The 17,976-nt window shown below is 36.2% G+C and overlaps 1 protein-coding gene across 3 annotated transcripts in view; it reads left to right on the top strand.

Moving 5' to 3' along the window:
- The first annotated feature begins 7,341 nt into the window (after window positions 1-7,341).
- LOC131165774 (probable protein S-acyltransferase 12) overlaps window positions 7,342-17,976 on the top strand; it is a 42,091-nt gene continuing 31,456 nt past the window's right edge. For 2 of the 3 annotated variants that reach the window (XM_058123823.1, XM_058123824.1), the window contains exon 1: window positions 7,342-7,878. In XM_058123823.1, the coding sequence (XP_057979806.1) occupies window positions 7,690-7,878 (189 nt within the window). In that variant the 5' untranslated portion in view covers window positions 7,342-7,689. The remainder of the gene's footprint in view (window positions 7,879-17,976) is intronic. The other variant, XM_058123821.1, reaches the window with a different exon arrangement.

Genomic DNA, 17,976 nt, shown 5'->3' with positions numbered 1-17,976 from the left:
AGATAGAGGTAGTGGTTAATTGGGTGAGGCCTGGAAATGTTCAAGAGGTTTGGAGTTTTCTGGGATTGGTAGGCTATTATCGACGCTTCATAGAGGGATTTTCCAGTTTATTAGGTCCGTTAACGCAACTTATGAGGAAAAATGTAAGGTTTGAATGGACTAATGACTGTAAGCGAAGCTTCCAGGAGTTGAAACAAAGGTTGGTTACAGCCCTAGTGTTGGCTATTCCATCAGGAGAGGATGGGTTTGTAATATATAGTGATGTGACCCTAAAAGGGCTTGGGTGCGTATTGATGCAACACGACAAGATTATTGCATATGCTTCTAGACAGCTTAAAGAATATGAGAAGAATTACCCTGTGCATGATTTGGAGTTAGCTGTAGTGGTGTACGCTCTTAAAATATGGAGACATTATTTGTATGGTGGGAAATGTGAAATTTTTACAGATCACAAGAGTTTGAAATATATTTTCACTCAGAGAGAATTGAATATGAAACAAAGAAGGTGGCTAGAGCTTATTAAAGATTATGACTGTACTATTAATTACCACCCAGGAAAAGCGAATGTAGTAGTAGATGCACTGAGTAGAAAATCAGTGGGACCAGTACTAGTAGCCATGGAGATTTAGCACTTAATCCTGATGGATTTGGAGAGACTTAGCATAGAGTTGGTAGAGGATAGTCCTCAGGGTTTTGTTGCCAGCCTAGTTATACAGCCTACCTTATATGAGAAAATTAAAGCAGCTCAGGGAGATGATGCAAAGTTGGCAGAGGTGATGGCTAGAGTGAGGGATGGTCAGGGAGAGGAGTTCATCATATCAGATGACAGAGCCCTGCGTTTTTGTACTAGGCTATGTGTTCCCGCTGATACCGAAATTAGGATAACTATATTGGAGGAGGCTCACAGATATCTATTCACAGTCCATCTTGGCAGTACTAAAATATACGGGGATATGTGAGAGTACTTTTGGTGGAGTGGAATGAAAAGAGAGATAGCTGAGTTTGTCTAGTAGTGCTTGACATGCCAGCAAGTTAAGGCTGAGCACTAGAGATCAGTAGGACAATTGCAGCCATTGTTTATTCTAGAGCGGAAGTAAGACCACGTTTCTATGGATTTTGTTACGGGGTTACCATCAGTGCAGCAGGAATTGAATGCAATTTAGGTAGTTGTTAATCGTTTGATGAAGGCTGCCCATTTTATCCCCATTAAAGTCAGCTATTCCATGGACAGACTGGTAGAGATATATATTTAGGAGATAGTTCGCGTCCATGGTTTACCAGTATCCATAGTTTAAGACCGGGATCCTCGGTTTACTTCACGATTCTGGAAAAGCTTTCAAGAGGCTTTGGGTACATAGTTAGCATTTAGTATAGCTTTCCATCCCTAAACAGATGGTCAGACTGAGAGGACAATTCAGACCTTAGAAGATATGCTTCGTGCGTGCATGCTAGACTTTAGGGGTAACTGGACTCAGTTTCTGCCACTAGTTGAATTTGCCTATATAGCTACCAGTCTAGTATCGACATGGCTCCATATGAGGCACTGTATGGCAGGAGATGTCATTCCCATCTCTTCTGGGATGAGGTAGGAGAGAGGAGAGTTTTGGGTCCAGAGATCGTTCGGCAAGCTTGTGACAAGGTCTGACTAATTGAAGAAAGAATCAGTATCGCCTAGAGTCGACAGAAAAGTTATGCAGACACTCGCCGCCGAAAGTTAGAATTTAAAGTAGGGGATTGGGTATTTTTGAAAGTAGCGCCTATAAGAGGGATTATAAGATTTGGGAAGAATGGCAAGTTAAGCCCTAGTTATATTGGCGCTTTTGAGATAATTGAGAGAATAGGGTCAGTTGTCTAAAGGCTAGCTTTGCCGCCAGTTTTATCCAGAATACACGACGTGTTTCATGTTGCTATGTTAAGGAAATATGTCCCAGACCCGTCCCACATCATTAGATATGCAGAGATAGAGCTTAAGGATTCACTAGCTTATGACAAAGCACCAGTACAGATATTAGAAAAAAAAACACAAATACTGTGCACTAAAGAAATTCAGTTAGTAAAAGTTTTATGGAAAAATCATGCTATAGAATAAGCTTCTTGGGAACTCGAGGAGCAGATCAGACAGAGATACCCCAATTGTTCCAAGAGGTCTAGAGGTAATCAAGTAAAGTATAGTATCTAGATAGTGTTTCTTTTACAAGTACATGTATTAAATAGATAAAAGTAGTTATTATTTTTATATATGTAATCTCCCAGAACATAGTATGTAATCACTGTATTCCTCCACCATAAGTGAGGGCAAGTAATAAAATAAGTAGACCCTTTTCCTTTATGGGATGATAAATGGAGATACAGATAGTAAATTTCGAGGACGAAATTTTATAAGGAGGGGAGAATGTAACAATCCGAGATTCTTACATAGGGCCTCGTTGACGAACACAGGGAATTCGTCGACGAGCGCATAAGGGACCTCATTGACGAAGACAAGTTTCGTCAACGAGAAGATATCGAGAAGGATTTTTGCGATAGAATGACATTCGTCGACGAGGGAGGAAGTTCGTCAACGAAATTATTGAAGGACTCGTCGACGAGGTGACGTGTCTCGTTGACGAATCCAGCCCTATAAATAGTTGAAACTCGGATTTTTAAACAAAATTTTAGCACAGAACCCTTCTCTCTCTCTCTCTCTCTCTCTCTCTCTCTCTCTCTCTCCTAGGACTCCCTCCCATTATCTCTTCAATCTTGGCCCTATTTCTCGCCGGATTGAAGATCCGAGGTCACCATGACGCTTCTGGCGAAGTTCTCTGCAAGTCTGCTAGAGCAGATCGTGGGGAAAGTTGATTTGAAATTCATCCCAAATCCAGGGTAAGGTATTTTATTCAGATTATGCCTCCCTTGTAGTTATGAGAAATGTTGTAGGTAAGAAAATACTGATGTTTTGTTTTGGGGGATATTGTTTTCAGGATGTTGAGCTAGGAACCCTGCGGGTATAGGACCATAATTTAATAGGGACTTTTCAGAGTTAAGGTAAGGGAAATATGCTATGCTAACAATTTTTATTATGTATACAGAAGATTATGAATGAGTGTTTCAAGCATGTATATAAGATTATTTTCCAGAGAATTATGAATATTATTTTTATAGCAGCAATTACAGAAATTGAGTATGAGACTACGTTTATTCAAATGTGTGGCATGAGTTATTACAGTACCCTACATATATAGATTTTATAGTATTTCAGATATACAGATATTCAGATATTTCAAAATATTAGAAATGAATGAGACTTATAGTATTTTAAGAGAAAAAACATGATTTCTAGGTCATAACACTCAGACAAATTATATAGTGATAGCATCAAGATACTACAGCAGATATTATATAGAGCACACAGATATTATATACAATACACACAGATATTATATACAGAGCATACAGATATTATATACAGAGCATACAAATATTATATACAGAGCACACAGATATTATATACAGAGCATACAGATAATATAGCTCAGAAATATAGTGTTATGGTTGTTTTTGAAATCATGTTAAAAGTAGTAAGATGAGTATATATTTATATATATGTATACAATATTACACGATATCACATCCTAGTGGTATTACAGATAGATATAATTACAGTAGAGCACGGTACCGTTGCTAGTTTCAAACACGTGTAACCACAAGACTCAGATAACATGTGGATTCCATCTAACCGTGCTAGGAGAGATGTGCAGTCTCCCCAGCATGCTGGGTTAAAGTAGCCGGTAAGATGATGACAGATGTTTGAAATAGCCCAGAGTGATTGCAGTGGGCTAGGATCTACATAAATCATCACAGATTGGCAGATGATAAAGATTAACTTACCTGGAGGGCCGACCAGAGTAAGTCCAACCTACAGGCCGCACAACCCTATCATAAGGGGATATATCATAATATACAGATCCCAGGGTATAACAGAAGTTCCTATGTACAGATATATCACATAGCAGCAATTTATATTATTATACTAACAGTACCTTCAGATAGTAAACTCAGATGCACAGTTATATTTTAAAGATTTCATGATAGATAGATATATTCTGTACAATTTATCAGTTCTCTCAGATTACAGTATTATTTCAGTATTTTAACTATTTAACTCAGCCGCCACACACTAGTAATAGCATATTTCCACTTGCTGAGCGTTATCTCATCCCAGTGACTTACCATTTTTCAGGAGATCTAGCTAGGTGAGCAGATCAAGCTCGCGAGTAGAGATTGACTTGAGCTGTCCTTGTGGGAAGCGTAGGTATTTTTGAGATAACAGTATTTTTGGGATAGTCTTCAGATCGTGCGCCGCCTATAGCTTCGTTTCCATCTCCTGGCTCGAGATCGCTCCCTATTAGCCCATCGTCTTTTACCGCCATATCCTCAAGATCCTCGCTCTGATTGCCATCTTCTGTTTCTCTGCCGTCTATGGCAACACCTCCCTTCACTCACTAACACACAACACTCACCCATGTACGCACCATTCACGCACGACCTGACTCTCCTTCATTTTCAACAACCCACGACACCAACCACTCAATCCTCTATCGTCTCCATCACCCACCGTTGGTTCTTGCCGTCAACGCTCCCAACAAGATCCCCCACCTAGCCTCCTCGTTAAGACCATCCTCTAGAATCTCCGGCCACCAACTCTCCACTCACCATAGCCACACAACCACCTCACTCCCTTACGACCACCTTTACCAACTTAATCTTCGGTCACCCCTACACTACCTCACGGCCTGCACGCGCCCACTCTCCCAGCATCACCTCACGGCTTTCATGTACTCACACACACATTAACACCTACTGCTACACACATTAAAACACATGTTGTTTCACATAATAACCTGCTACACACTAACACACACACTGCTACACACCCTAAAACACACAATGTTTCACGCACACACACTACTACACACACTAAAATAGACGTTGTTTTATGCAATCACCTGCACACATACTGACACACTCACCTACACACACACTGATATACACTCCACTAACCCACCAATTTAAAATCACCCATCAATTTAAAATCATACACACACACACACACACACACACACACACACACACCACTAACCCACCAATTTAAAATCACCCATTCACACACATTTTTCACATTCCTTGCACACACATTTTTCACATTCCATGTACACACATTTTTCACACACTTCATGCACGTACACATTGAAACATACAACTACACACTCTAAAACATACGCTAATTTACTCGCCCCATGGGCGTCGTGTGTTGACATTGGTCTCGACCAAGACCTTAAACTGGTTTTTCCCCGGACCGGTTAGTGCTTAACGGCTTCATTCCTGAACCGGTTCACCTCGGTTCTCTTCATCTCACTTGTTTATTATTATTTAGATATCTAGAAAATTCACAAAAAAATCAAAAAAATCTCAGAAAATCCCAAAAATATTTGCATACTTTGATTTCCATGGTTTTTATTTGTGTTATTTTAAAGTTCGGAAAAAATATTGAAAAAATCACGAAAAAATGTTTTTACATCAATACGCATCAAATCACTTACAATTTGATTAAATGCATTGATATGTTGGTTCAAATCTGAATCCTCCACCATCTTAAGTCAATACAATTTTTGCTTAAGAATTAATTTGTTCGATAAAGGCTTAGACATATATCGACTTTTCAGTTTTCTCCAAACTGCTATCGAAGAATCCTCATCCATGATGTGATACAACACGTCATTAGCCAAACAAAGTCGGATGGTTGACACTACCTTTTCCTCCAATTCATTCCAACTTGCTTCATCTATGCTTTCCAGTTGAATTCTGTATAAGGTCTTCACCATACCTTACTGCACTAAGAGATCCTTCACCCTTCTCTACCACAAACCAAAATTTTTGGTTTTATCAAACTTGTCAATGTCAAATTTTGCAGATGAAGTTCCATAGGTTATTACAACAATGTTTTGATACCAATTTGTTATGAAAAATGAATTGCATAGCAGAAAATATAGGATCAAACACACGCAACACTTAATGATGAAATACAGAAACAATCCATAACAAATATATGAAAGCAATAACAACACAATACGCAAGAAAATACATGGTTCGACAATGCCTACATCCATGGGAGCAAATGACAACAATTCACTATCTTATTGTCCAAAAGACATGAACAATACATCAACCATGTACAACTAGCCTACATATACATATGAGACAACGTATATATAAAGTTCCCGGAGGTTTTCCCTCCAAACCCCAACCAACTTAACGTCCCTTTATTCAAAATTTGAAATCTGCGCTAGGTTGCTTGGGCCAAATTGTCGACGGTTTCAAGCAAAGAGTAAAATCTCTCAGACACTGCTCCAAACCGTCGACGGTTACAGGGCTATCGTCGATGGTTTCCCTTGTTGCACCCTGATTTCCATCATGTTTTTTCTTTGTGCATGTCTTCCACTCAGTATGTGAGTCACATATCACAACAAATGGAACACAACAAAGTTTTAACACAATTTGGTCTTGGAAAATAATTTTTTTTTTTCATTTTCAAATTTTCAAATGATTGCAAAATGCCACCGTGTTTTATAATTTTCTCAATTTGCATAAGTAAGTTAGAAAATATCTTCATATTTATTTTTTATTTTTTTTGAATTTCTTATGTAGACACCCAATTTTAATCGAGTCTCTTCTTAATTTGGTCTCGATCTTTATTTCTTCCCTTATGGAAAATGAAATAAACTTATGTGGTGCTTTGTCACAAGTTTGCAATATGATGCCAATTTTTATAATATTTTTCATTTCAGAAATGTAAGGGTCCTTTGAATAACATTTTATTTCATTTATTCCAATTAGTATTATTTTAACCTTGTCGATAGCATTTCTTTTTTATTTTCTCCTTAATTCAATTAGGTCCTCTTACATTTTTTTTATTAGGTCCCTTATTTAAACTAAGTCTCTTTCTGATCGACCCTTTGCATATTATCCAATCGGGTCTTGCGGACATGAGCATGAGTCTCACATAGTGTACCATGGTTAGACCAAGTGTTTATGCTGTGAAGAAACTAGATCTCTCTTCTCTCTTGTCCTACATTGTTTAGAAAGAAGCAACTAGTCACCATCTAAGTCTTTCATTTAAATTTTAAATAAATTTAAAAATTTATTTAAACAAACCCATCATCATTGATTTTATAGTTTGTGCTTTCTACGAGTTTGTAATTTATAAACCTTCAAACTATCCACATCAAATTTTTAACTTAGTTACTCACGTTTCTAAATAAGTCAAACTTTGACCTCAATTTATTTGTCAAATAAACTTGGGACTTGAGCTTAAAAATTTCATATTTACATAATAAATGAGTCAAATGTGCTCTGACTTGGCAGAAATCCTAAGCCGTACACTTTTCTCTCGCACTGCGTAAAAGGTCTCCGGTCGGGGTGCTTCCATGAAAATGACGCCGTTTTCCCGGTGAAAACGTCGAAGCTCGACTAGGTGACGGCGAAACGCGAAGCCGCCGGGAAGCAAACGACAACTCAGATTCGTTGCCCACGTCTATTTGGCATTCACAATACGGATCCGCAAACCTGGCTTCAGATATCTGGAAACGCCTATTTCCGACACGAACCAGGAGGCGCGCTTCATTCGGGCCCGGCCGGCTGATCACTTCCGGAATGAATCTCAACCCGTTCAAGCTCTGCTCCGGCCTCAAAGTTCTTGGCTACTTTATGATCCTCCTCGTTGCTGCTATCGTCGCTGTTTCGTATTACGCCGTTGTCGTCGTCTCTTCGGGTCCTCACCTGCTTCGCGGTGGCCTCCAGTCCCTTCTTTCGTTCTCTATAATCACCGTGTTTCATATTTTGGTAATTTAATTTACTCGTTTTAATTTCCATTTATCTGTTGCATTCGCGTTTCATACTATTCTAGCTAGAAAAAGTTCGAAAGGACTTGAAATTCGTCGAAGTTTATTAATTGGGTCCTTTTAATGCCGTTTCTGGTTCTGGCCGGTATGGGTGAACATGGCCCGCCGTCCACTAGAATTAATTATTGTAGTTTACGAAAAATCTTTTGAAAAAATATAATTTTGGAAAATAGATGTATTTGTGTCAAAAATGGTTTTGAATTCTTTTTCAAATTTTGTAGGGTAAGGGAAGCCTTATTTTCATCTCTACTATTGGAAAGAGATTTCTCCTTCTGGTCTGGTTTTTAAAGTACCCAAAACACCCTAGTAATTACATATAATTGAGCCACAACTTGAATGAGAGGAACTTAGATAGCCTAACTTAATGATTGCTACACCTAATTCGAGGGACAGGAATCCTTATGGATCATTAATGATAGGAACCCTTTTGAAAACAATCATCTTAACATAATTTTGAACTAGTCGTGCACACATTGTGGCCCTCAAATTTCCCTAATTTTCAGATATTGTTCAAACTAATATTCAAAAGGGGAGTTTCTCTTTCTTGGTTTGATTTTTAAACTACCCAAAGGCCAAAATTCCCCCCGAACGACCTATAATTGAGCCACAACTTGAATGATAGGAACTTAGATAACTTAAGTTAATGACAGCCACACCTAATTCAAGGGGCAGTAATGCTAATGGATTATTATACCTTAATCATACAACCTAATGATAGTAACCCCTATTTGACCATCATCTTAGCATAATATCGAATTAGCGGTCGACACACATTACATCCCTTGAATTTCCTATTTTTCAGATAGAATGGGGATTTATGGAGATATTTTGGAATTCAAAACTAAAATTAGTTTTTCAAATTGCCTATGTATTAATGTTTCGAAAATGTCATTAAATGCTAACTTGTAAATGTTAACATGAGTTAAAAAAAATAATTTTTGAAAATTGTCAAGCAGTTGTGTAATTAATTGTAGAGATACTAGGAACACATCCTTTAGGGAATATCTCTGTGTTTAGAGATTAGAACTTTAATATTGGAGGTCTCAAGTTCGAATCTTAGGAGGAATATCCCTTAGCTTCACATTTAGGTTGAATGATTTTGATTGGTTTGCGATAGAATTTATCTTCAAATCATCAAGATCCTTTTGTTGCAATGCACTACCACATTGACAACATCGCTCTTCTCTCCCAACCAACATACCTTGATTTCCAGAATGAACTTGACTACTGTCGCCTTTGCCTTTTTTGCCTTCTAGCACCTCCTGACTCTACGATTTGTGATGTGAAGAACTATATGTAACTACATCTCGAGAATCCTTATGAAATTCCTTAGCTAACTTGAAAAAATTGCTTTTGAATTTTTGCCACCCATTGACCTTTGTGCCATCACGAATAAACATTGAAAATTTCTTGCCTTTTCCACTCTAGCCCTAACTTCAAACACTTTCTCACTTTTTGTCCACCTAATCAACATCCAATATTGCGATACCCTTACGTAGACTTTGGAATCCTCTTCCATTCAACCAAAGATTGACAAGCATTACCAAAGTGTTGCCTATTTAGAAAACCTAACCCACTTATTTTGAACAACATTATTCTTGACCACGAGCAAAGAAGAGATCTCCTTGACCTTGCCTTGTCTAAATGCAGATTGAATGGTTTTACTTTGTTTTGGATCAACGATTCGACATAGCTATAATAAAAGGCTCCATAGCATTGTTTGCATAAAAGGGATAGAGGGTCATTAAGAGAGGGAGAGGGAGAGAGAAGGAGCCCTTTGACAATGTGAAGGATCTATGCTTGCTCTTTTGGACATTATGAAACCGTTAGAGGTATAGATAGGTGCGTCGACTATGCCCTTGGTGGAATTTTGTTACATAAATGTCATCTTGTTGTGTACGAGAGCCATAAGCTTACTTAAGCTCAAGGGAGGGAGGTCTTAGCAGTGATTGGTTGTTGCAAGAGTTCCTTGCAGAATTTGATTTCCTTCTTAAGCACAAGGCATGGTGAGTGAACCATGTCGAAGATGCATTGGCATGAAGGTTGAGCTTGCGTAACATACTTGGCAGTGAGTAAAGTTGCTCGACAATATGAGGGCCCATTAAGGAGAACCTTGTCAAAGATCCACTTGCCCAAAACTTCATGAAGTTGGTGGAAGAGGGCAAAACATGCCAATTGCAATTAGTGGACTGCTTCCTGTTGACATATGGAAGCTGATTGTTTGTTCCTTGTGCCAATGATACCTAGAAGACACCTGTGAGAGTGTTATGATACTGGTAGGTCGCCTAAGATGATACAAGACATAGGTATGATTGAAGCAAAGTTACTATTGGCCCTGTGAGACGAGGTGGTTGAGTATACATGGCTTTGTCTCATTTGCCATCAAGACAAGATCAAGCAAAAGAAAGATTGTTGGCTGTTGGAGTCTCTTTAAGTGCCGACGAGATTGTGGGAGAGTGTTTTACTTAGCTTTATAACCATTCTTCCTAGAATCAATTATGTGGGGTCACTACTTGTGGTTATGGATAGAATTTCGAAGTATGATACTTGAAAACAAAGGTGTAGTCCCAAGAGGGGGGGAGGGTGAATTGGATTTTAAAAATTTTCTTTCAAATTTTTTAAGAATTCTTAACCTCTTATTGATTTAACAATCACACAAAACTAAATCAAACAAAATATATTCAATCAATCAAGATGCGACACTTTGATAGCTTCAGCTTTGTTGTATGTAGCCCTATGTATATGATTTATATTCAAGCCCTGTAGTGAATGTGAATTTGAACCAAGCTCTGTATATATGAAATTGTTCCTTCAATGCAAACCACAACTCAATTCCCAAACAACTCAGAATTTAAATAAACTCTTTAGTTAATTTGTCTTTGGGTGTTAACCAAACAGCATACTTCCTTTTCAGGTTTCTGCAATCCCAAATCAAAATTAAACTTCAAGTTTATTTAACTTCCAAATTACGTAGTTTGTATAATTAAGAAAATTAAATCATCCACGCAGTTTATATATGCTGAATGTAAAGAGAGTAAGGGAAAGAGAGAATGAGACCGAGTTTTTACGAGGTTCTGCTTATCCCTAGCCTATGTCCTCGCCTTTGACAAACCACTAAAGGATTCACTAAACCAGTTCCTTTGCTGGGCGGAACAACACCGTTACACAAAACATTCCTTCAATAGGCTAGAGCTCGCCCCTCCAAGTGATATCCCCTCACTCGGTCGCTCGTTCAATAGGCTAGAGCAACACCTCTCTAAGCGATACCCCACGCTTAGCCAACGATCCAAACACCTTGGAACGTCAAAGAACTACAAGAACCTCAAGATACAAGTTGCGTACAAGTATACTCTTTCAAAGAGTAGTTTAGTACAATTTCCAAACTATATACTTCAATGTAATTCAAAATATGAAATTCAGATTGAAGCTTTAAAAGTATATCACCGAATGGTTCTTTCAATGGATGAAAGAATTAGAACTTGTAGCACAAGATTGATGATTTGGAATCAGTAAATCCTCAGTAGAATTCGTGCAAGTTGAGAGTGAGAGAGCCTTTGAGAATTTTGAAAACAATTGAGAGAGATTGAATGTTGAATTTAATTCTTGATGATTAAATCAATTGAACTTGGGTGTATTTATAGAGGTAGAAAAGTATCTAGCTTGTTCCCTAAGTTTACTTGGAATAGGGTCCAAGTTTTAAATAATTTTGAGCCCCAACTAATTTGAATTTTTCAAAATATGTCTGTTATGTATTTTAAAATCTGCCGCGTGGCAGTTGACTGTGAGGTTTCTATCAGTCGACTATCAATGCATTATTCATATAAAATACACAAGCAGTAGTGGTGGCAGTCGCCTATCAACATGGGGTCAAACACCTGTCATTGAATAACTCAGTTTTTAAAGACAAACGGAAGGGTGACAGTTGACTAACAAAACTCAGTCAGTTGTCTTAAAATACACTGTCAGTCGCCTGTCAAGTCCTAGACAGTTGACTGACATGTTTCTGTCTGTACATTTTAAAATGTTTAATATGACAGTAGACTGTCCATCTGGAGTCAGTCGTTTAGCAAGTAAAAAGTCTGGTTTTAAACTTAGTTTTGTTCTCTCTCTCTTTGCCTACTTATTTCTTGGAATATCAATTTGTTTTCTTTTAAAAATATGTTCCAAGATTTAAAACTAAGGTCTCTAGGTCTTGTTTGCCTAATGAGCTTCAAAATGAAAATTCATACTTGAAGTACTTTCAAAGCTTGTCCTAAAGACTCATTTGACTCTTCTTTGCTTTGAGTTCTCTTTATTGCCGAGCTTCAATGATCCTGAATTGATGTGAGCTTTCAAGATTTATCTCTCTTGATCTTTCAATATTGCTTTAGATTTTGAGCTTTATTGATCTTTGAGCTTTCCATGTTGATCACTTGAGCTTTCTTTCTTGAAGCTTTTTCTTTAATATCAATGCTTTTATGATCTTCAAGTTTTAATCCATGCCTTAAGCTTGATATAATCATCCTTCTTTGAAGTACAAGCTTTCATGAATTCTTTAACCTTGCATTCATCATTGAGTCCTGAAAAGACATCACTAAACAAAGCATGTCAAGTTCTACTTGTTTGTTAGCATCAAAACAGGATGTTAAGCCTTATAAGACCAACAATCTCCCCCTTTTTGATGATGACAATCAAGAAACAAAAATTGGAGTGAGCCTTAAAAAGACTCCCCCTTTTAATAAGTATCATCTTAACAATAGTCGTAAGATCAATATTAATTTTAAAAACTCTTTTACAATCATGCTCATCACTTCATTTTACAATCATGCTCATCACTTCATTCAAGTTCAAGTTTATCAATCAATATCAAATACTTCTCCTCCTTTTGATATATATTATGTTCATGCTCAATTTTTGCAATACCATACTCAATTTTTGCTTAAAACTTCTCCCCCTTTTGACATCAATCAAAAAGAGTAAAAAAAATGATTAAGTTCAAATAAAGTCACATTTTGAGCATATCATCAAACATGCATATCAACATATGTATACACTCACTTTCTTATTTTTCAATGTAGTGTGTTTTATTAGTCATGCATATGTATTGTAACATCTTTACTAATAACATTTTTCCCTTTGACATATTCAAGATACCAATTGATGATTTCATGATACTACTTTAACTTTTGATTTGTGATATCAATTTAGACATTAAATAATACGAACCAAATTAAAATTCATGATACCAATTGATACCAATTGAAAAATAAGGAAACGACCATAATATAAGCAATAAGTCATAACTCTCCCCCTGAATTTAATATATTCGGTTTTGTTACCAATTGAAAATAGAATAGTGTTCCCAATTATGCTTTTATCATCCAATGTTTCAAAAAACATTGATTCATATCATGTATCAAATACCAATATCATGCCAATATCATCAATGTCATACCATGCTCATAGATATAATCATACTTGACATGCTCAAAAACCAATTGAACTTTTAGATTGTGATACCAAGTGAGCTTTTAAATTGTGATATCAATTAAAATATTCATGGATACCAAAGTCCTTTATAGATACGAAAGCCAATATCACATCATGCATAGCTCATGGATATCAATATAACTATTATTATATCTCTCATAGCTTATAGATATCAATATAAAGAGCAGTAAGTTTATTTATGTGATTCATTGATAGCATACATGGTCAAGAATTAATCTCATATCAAAATTCATGCTTATGCTCAATAATCTCATGCTCAAATTTGCAACATAGTTGGCCATATACCATAAGTTATTTTCATGTTTTTGAAGATTTCAAGATGTACACATGTAGTATATAGCCAATCAGCATAACATTTAAGTAGGGGGTATTTCATTTTCATTTGCTTTGTACCACAATATTGTTCAAGTTGTTCTCAAGTATCTTTCATTCTTAAATGTTTATTATTTTGTTCAAAATTTTTCTTGATCAAAATATTCATGCAATAAGCTTGATTTTTTTTTTTTTTTGATTTCATATGAATTTAAAAACTTCATATTTCTTTCCAAATTTTAAAACTTTCTTAATTTAAGCTTGTATGAATTATCCTATGATTTTGGCTAACAATGTTATTTATTTGTCTCATACTAGGCTTTTTATCTAGGTACCCATACCTTCTTGGGTCCGGTAGGTTTAACAAAGGATGTTCCTTTTACTCTCCATATGCTACCTATGCAAGAAAAAAAGGTCATATTATGTTTGAATGTCCATTTAAAAGAAAGGGTGTGAAAACTTTAACAAGGGATGTTCCTTTTACTCTCCATACTTGTTTAGTTTTCACACCCTTTCTTTTAAATGGACATTCAAACTTAATATGACCATTTTTCTTGCATAGGTTGCATATGGTGTTAGTGTAGGCATTAGAAGATGTGTTAGCTTAATCTTTGGATGCTTTTGAAAAATAACCCATGTAAAGATCCTTTTTTCTTTGTATTTTCAACCCCATTAAATCCAATGTCTTTTTTGTTTAAGGTCATCCTTTGTGGGCCTATCATTTTGTCAAAGTTTTCTTTACCTTTTGTGAAGTTGTAAATGATCTTTTCTTTATCTTCAATTTGACTTTTGAGATTATTGATTTCTGAATTTTGTATATTTTTACCTTTTTCTTGATTTTGAGACATTTTTATGATCTTATCCTCTAATTCAGAAATATATATGTCTTTTTCATATTCCATAGAGGATAGGGATCGAAGATCTTCTATCATCTTCTCATTCTTGCTTTCTAATTTCTTGATTTTTGAATCCTTTTCTCTTTCAACAATTTTAAGGGATTCTAACTCTTTCATCATACCTTCATTTTTATTTTTCAATGGAGTATATCGTTTAGTCACATTAACTAACATCTTATGCACTTTGAGTAAATCATTTTGAAGTTCTTCATAAGATGACATACTCTTATCATCGGTTAGATGAATCACTACGATACTCTTTATCCATTTGGATGAGGAACAATGTTCTTCATCATCATCCTATTCCATGAGGCAAGTATAAGCAACCTCTTGGTCACTTGATTCATATTCCGAACTACTTGTGCTCAAATTATCCCAAGTAGTGGCTTTCATGACCTTTTTGTTTTTCTTCTTAGAATCTTTCTTAAGTAGTGGACATTCCGGTTTTATATGTCCAGTTTTGTTGCAATTATAACATTTAGGAGTTTTATTTTTTGATTTTTTTTTGCTAATTTCTTCTTCTTCTTTATCTAATTCAGATTTGGATTTTCTTTTGAATTTATTTTTCCTTCTTAGTATTCTTGCTAGTTTTTTGGATATGTAGGCTAATTCATCTTCATCCATTTCTTCTTCACTACTAAAGTTTGAAGCTGTGAAGGCTATTAGATTCTCGGGCTTTAGTTTTTTCACTTCTTTCATTCATTGCCATTTCGTATGTGAGGAGTGAACCTCTAAGTTCATCTAAGGAGGTGTTTTTCAAATTTCTTCCTTCCGTTATGGCAGTGGCTTTTGGTTTCCATATAGGTGGCAGACCTCTAAGAATTTTTCTTATCATCTCATAGGTAGTGTAGGTTTTTCCTAAGGCATTTAGGGAATTTATTATGTGAGTGAACCTAGTTGCTAGTTATGGATTCATCTGGGTTCATCTTAAAAGCTTCATATCAGCTTGTAAGCATATCAATCCTATTATCCCTAACATCTATAGTGCCTTCGTAGGTTACTTTTGGCTTGTCCCATATTTCCTTAGCCGATTTGCAAGCCATTACTCTATTAAATTCATTCATATCAAGGGCACAATACAATGCATTCATAGCACTAGAGTTTATTTGTAACATCTTATGGTCTCTTTCAGTCATGTCCTTTTTCTCCTTAGGGATTTGTTTTCCATCTACTAGTTTGTTAGGAATTAGATCACTATCCGTGACAACCTCCCAAGCTTTCCAATCCATAGTTTGAAGGTAAATTCTCATACGCTATTTCCAAAAAATATAGTTCAAACCACAAAAGATAGGTAGCTGGGTTGAGGATTGATCCTCTTTGAAAGGAGCTACTCCTATGCGTGCCATATAGATCTTTATATAACTACTTGTTAGGATTTGTTATAACCCTGCTCTGATACCAATTGAAAACAAAGGTGTAGTCCTAAAAGAGAGAGAGAGAGAGAGAGAGGGGGGGGGATGAATTGGATTTTAAAAATTTTCTTTCAAATTTTTTAAGAATTCTTACCTTCTTGTTGATTTAACAATCACACAAAACTCAATCAAACAAAATATATTCAATCAATCAAGATGCAGCACTTTGATAGATTCAGCTTTGTTGTATGTAGCTCTGTATATATGATTAATATTCAAGCCCTGTAGTGAATGTGAATTTGAACCAAGTTCTGTATATATGAAATCGTTCCTTCAATGCAAACCACATCTCAATTCCCAAACAACTCATAATTTAAATAAACTATTTAGTTAATTTCTCTTTGGGTGTTAACCAAACAACGTACTTCCTTTTGAGGTTTCTGCAAAGTTTTGATCAACCAAAGTACTCCCGTTCGGTTTTTGCAATTCCAAATCAAAATTAAACTTTAAGTTTATTTAACTTCCAAATTACTTAGTTTGTATAATTAAGAAAATTAAATCATCAACGCAGTTTATATATGCTGAATGTAAAGAGAGTAAGGGAAAGAGAGAATGAGACCGAGTTTTTACGAGGTTCGGCTTATCCATAGCCTATGTCCTTGCCCTTGGCAAACCACCAAAGGATTCACTAAACCAGTTCCTTTGCCGGGCGGAACAACACCGTTACACAAAACACTCTTTCAGTAGGCTAGAGCCCGCCTCTCCAAGTGATATCCCCCCACTCAGTCACTCCTTCAATAGGCTAGCGCAGCACCTCTCTAAGCGATACCCCACGCTTAGCCAACGATCTAAACACCTTGGAACGTAAAAAAATTACAAAAACCACAAGATACAAGTTACGTACAAGTATACTCTCACAAAGGGCAGATTAGTACAATTTCAGAACTATATACTTCAATGTAATTCAAAATATGAAATTTAGATTAAAGTTTTAAGAGTATATCACCGAATGGTTCTTTCAATGGATGAAAGAATTAGAACTTGTAGCACAAGATTGATGATTTGGAATCAGCAAATCCTCAGTAGAATTCGTGCAAGTTGAGAGTAAGAGAACCTTTGAGAATTTGGAAAACAATTGAGAGAGATTGAATGCTGAATTTAATTCTTGGTGATTAAATCAATTAAACTTGGGTGTATTTATAGAGGTAGAAAAGTATCTAGCTTGTCTCCCAAGTTTACTTGGAGTAGGGTCCAAGTTTTAAATAAATTTGAGCCCCAAGTAATTTGAATTTTTTAAAATATGTCCGTTATGTATTTTAAAATCTGCCGCGTGGCAGTTGACTGTGAGGTTTCTGTCAATCACCTATCAATGCATTACTCATATAAAATACACAAGCAGTAGGGTGGCGGTCGCCTATTAACAAGGGGTCAGGCGCTTGTCATTAAATAACTCAGTTTTTAAAGACAAACAAAGGGGTGACAGTTGACTAACAAAACTCAGTTAGTCGCCTCAAAATACATTGTCAGTCGCCTGTCAAGTCCTAGACAGTTGATTGACATGTTTCTGTTTGTACATTTTAAAATCTTTAATATGACAGTAGACTGTCCATCTGGAGTCAGTCGTTTGGCAAGTAAAAAATTTGGTCCTTGCATTCATCATTAAGTCTTGAAAAGACATCACTAAACAAAGCATGTTGAGTTCTACTTGTTTGTTAGCATCAAAACAGGATGTTAAGCCTTGTAAGACCAACAATTGGTATAAGAGTTTAAGGCATTGATTAAAACTTGAAGATCATGAGAGCATTGATATTAAAGAAAAAGTTTCAAGAATGAAAGCTCAAGTGATCAACATGGAAAGCTCAAAGATCAATGAAGCTCAAAATCTAAAGTAGTATTGAAAGATCAAGAGAGATAAATCTTGAAAGCTCACATCAACTTCACGATCATTGAAGCTCAGCAATAAAGAGAACTCAAAGCAAAGAAGAGTCA

This window comes from Malania oleifera, chromosome 10, assembly GCF_029873635.1.
Source record: "Malania oleifera isolate guangnan ecotype guangnan chromosome 10, ASM2987363v1, whole genome shotgun sequence".
Classification (NCBI taxonomy): domain Eukaryota; kingdom Viridiplantae; phylum Streptophyta; class Magnoliopsida; order Santalales; family Ximeniaceae; genus Malania; species Malania oleifera.
This window is presented reverse-complemented; position numbering and strand designations above follow the sequence as displayed.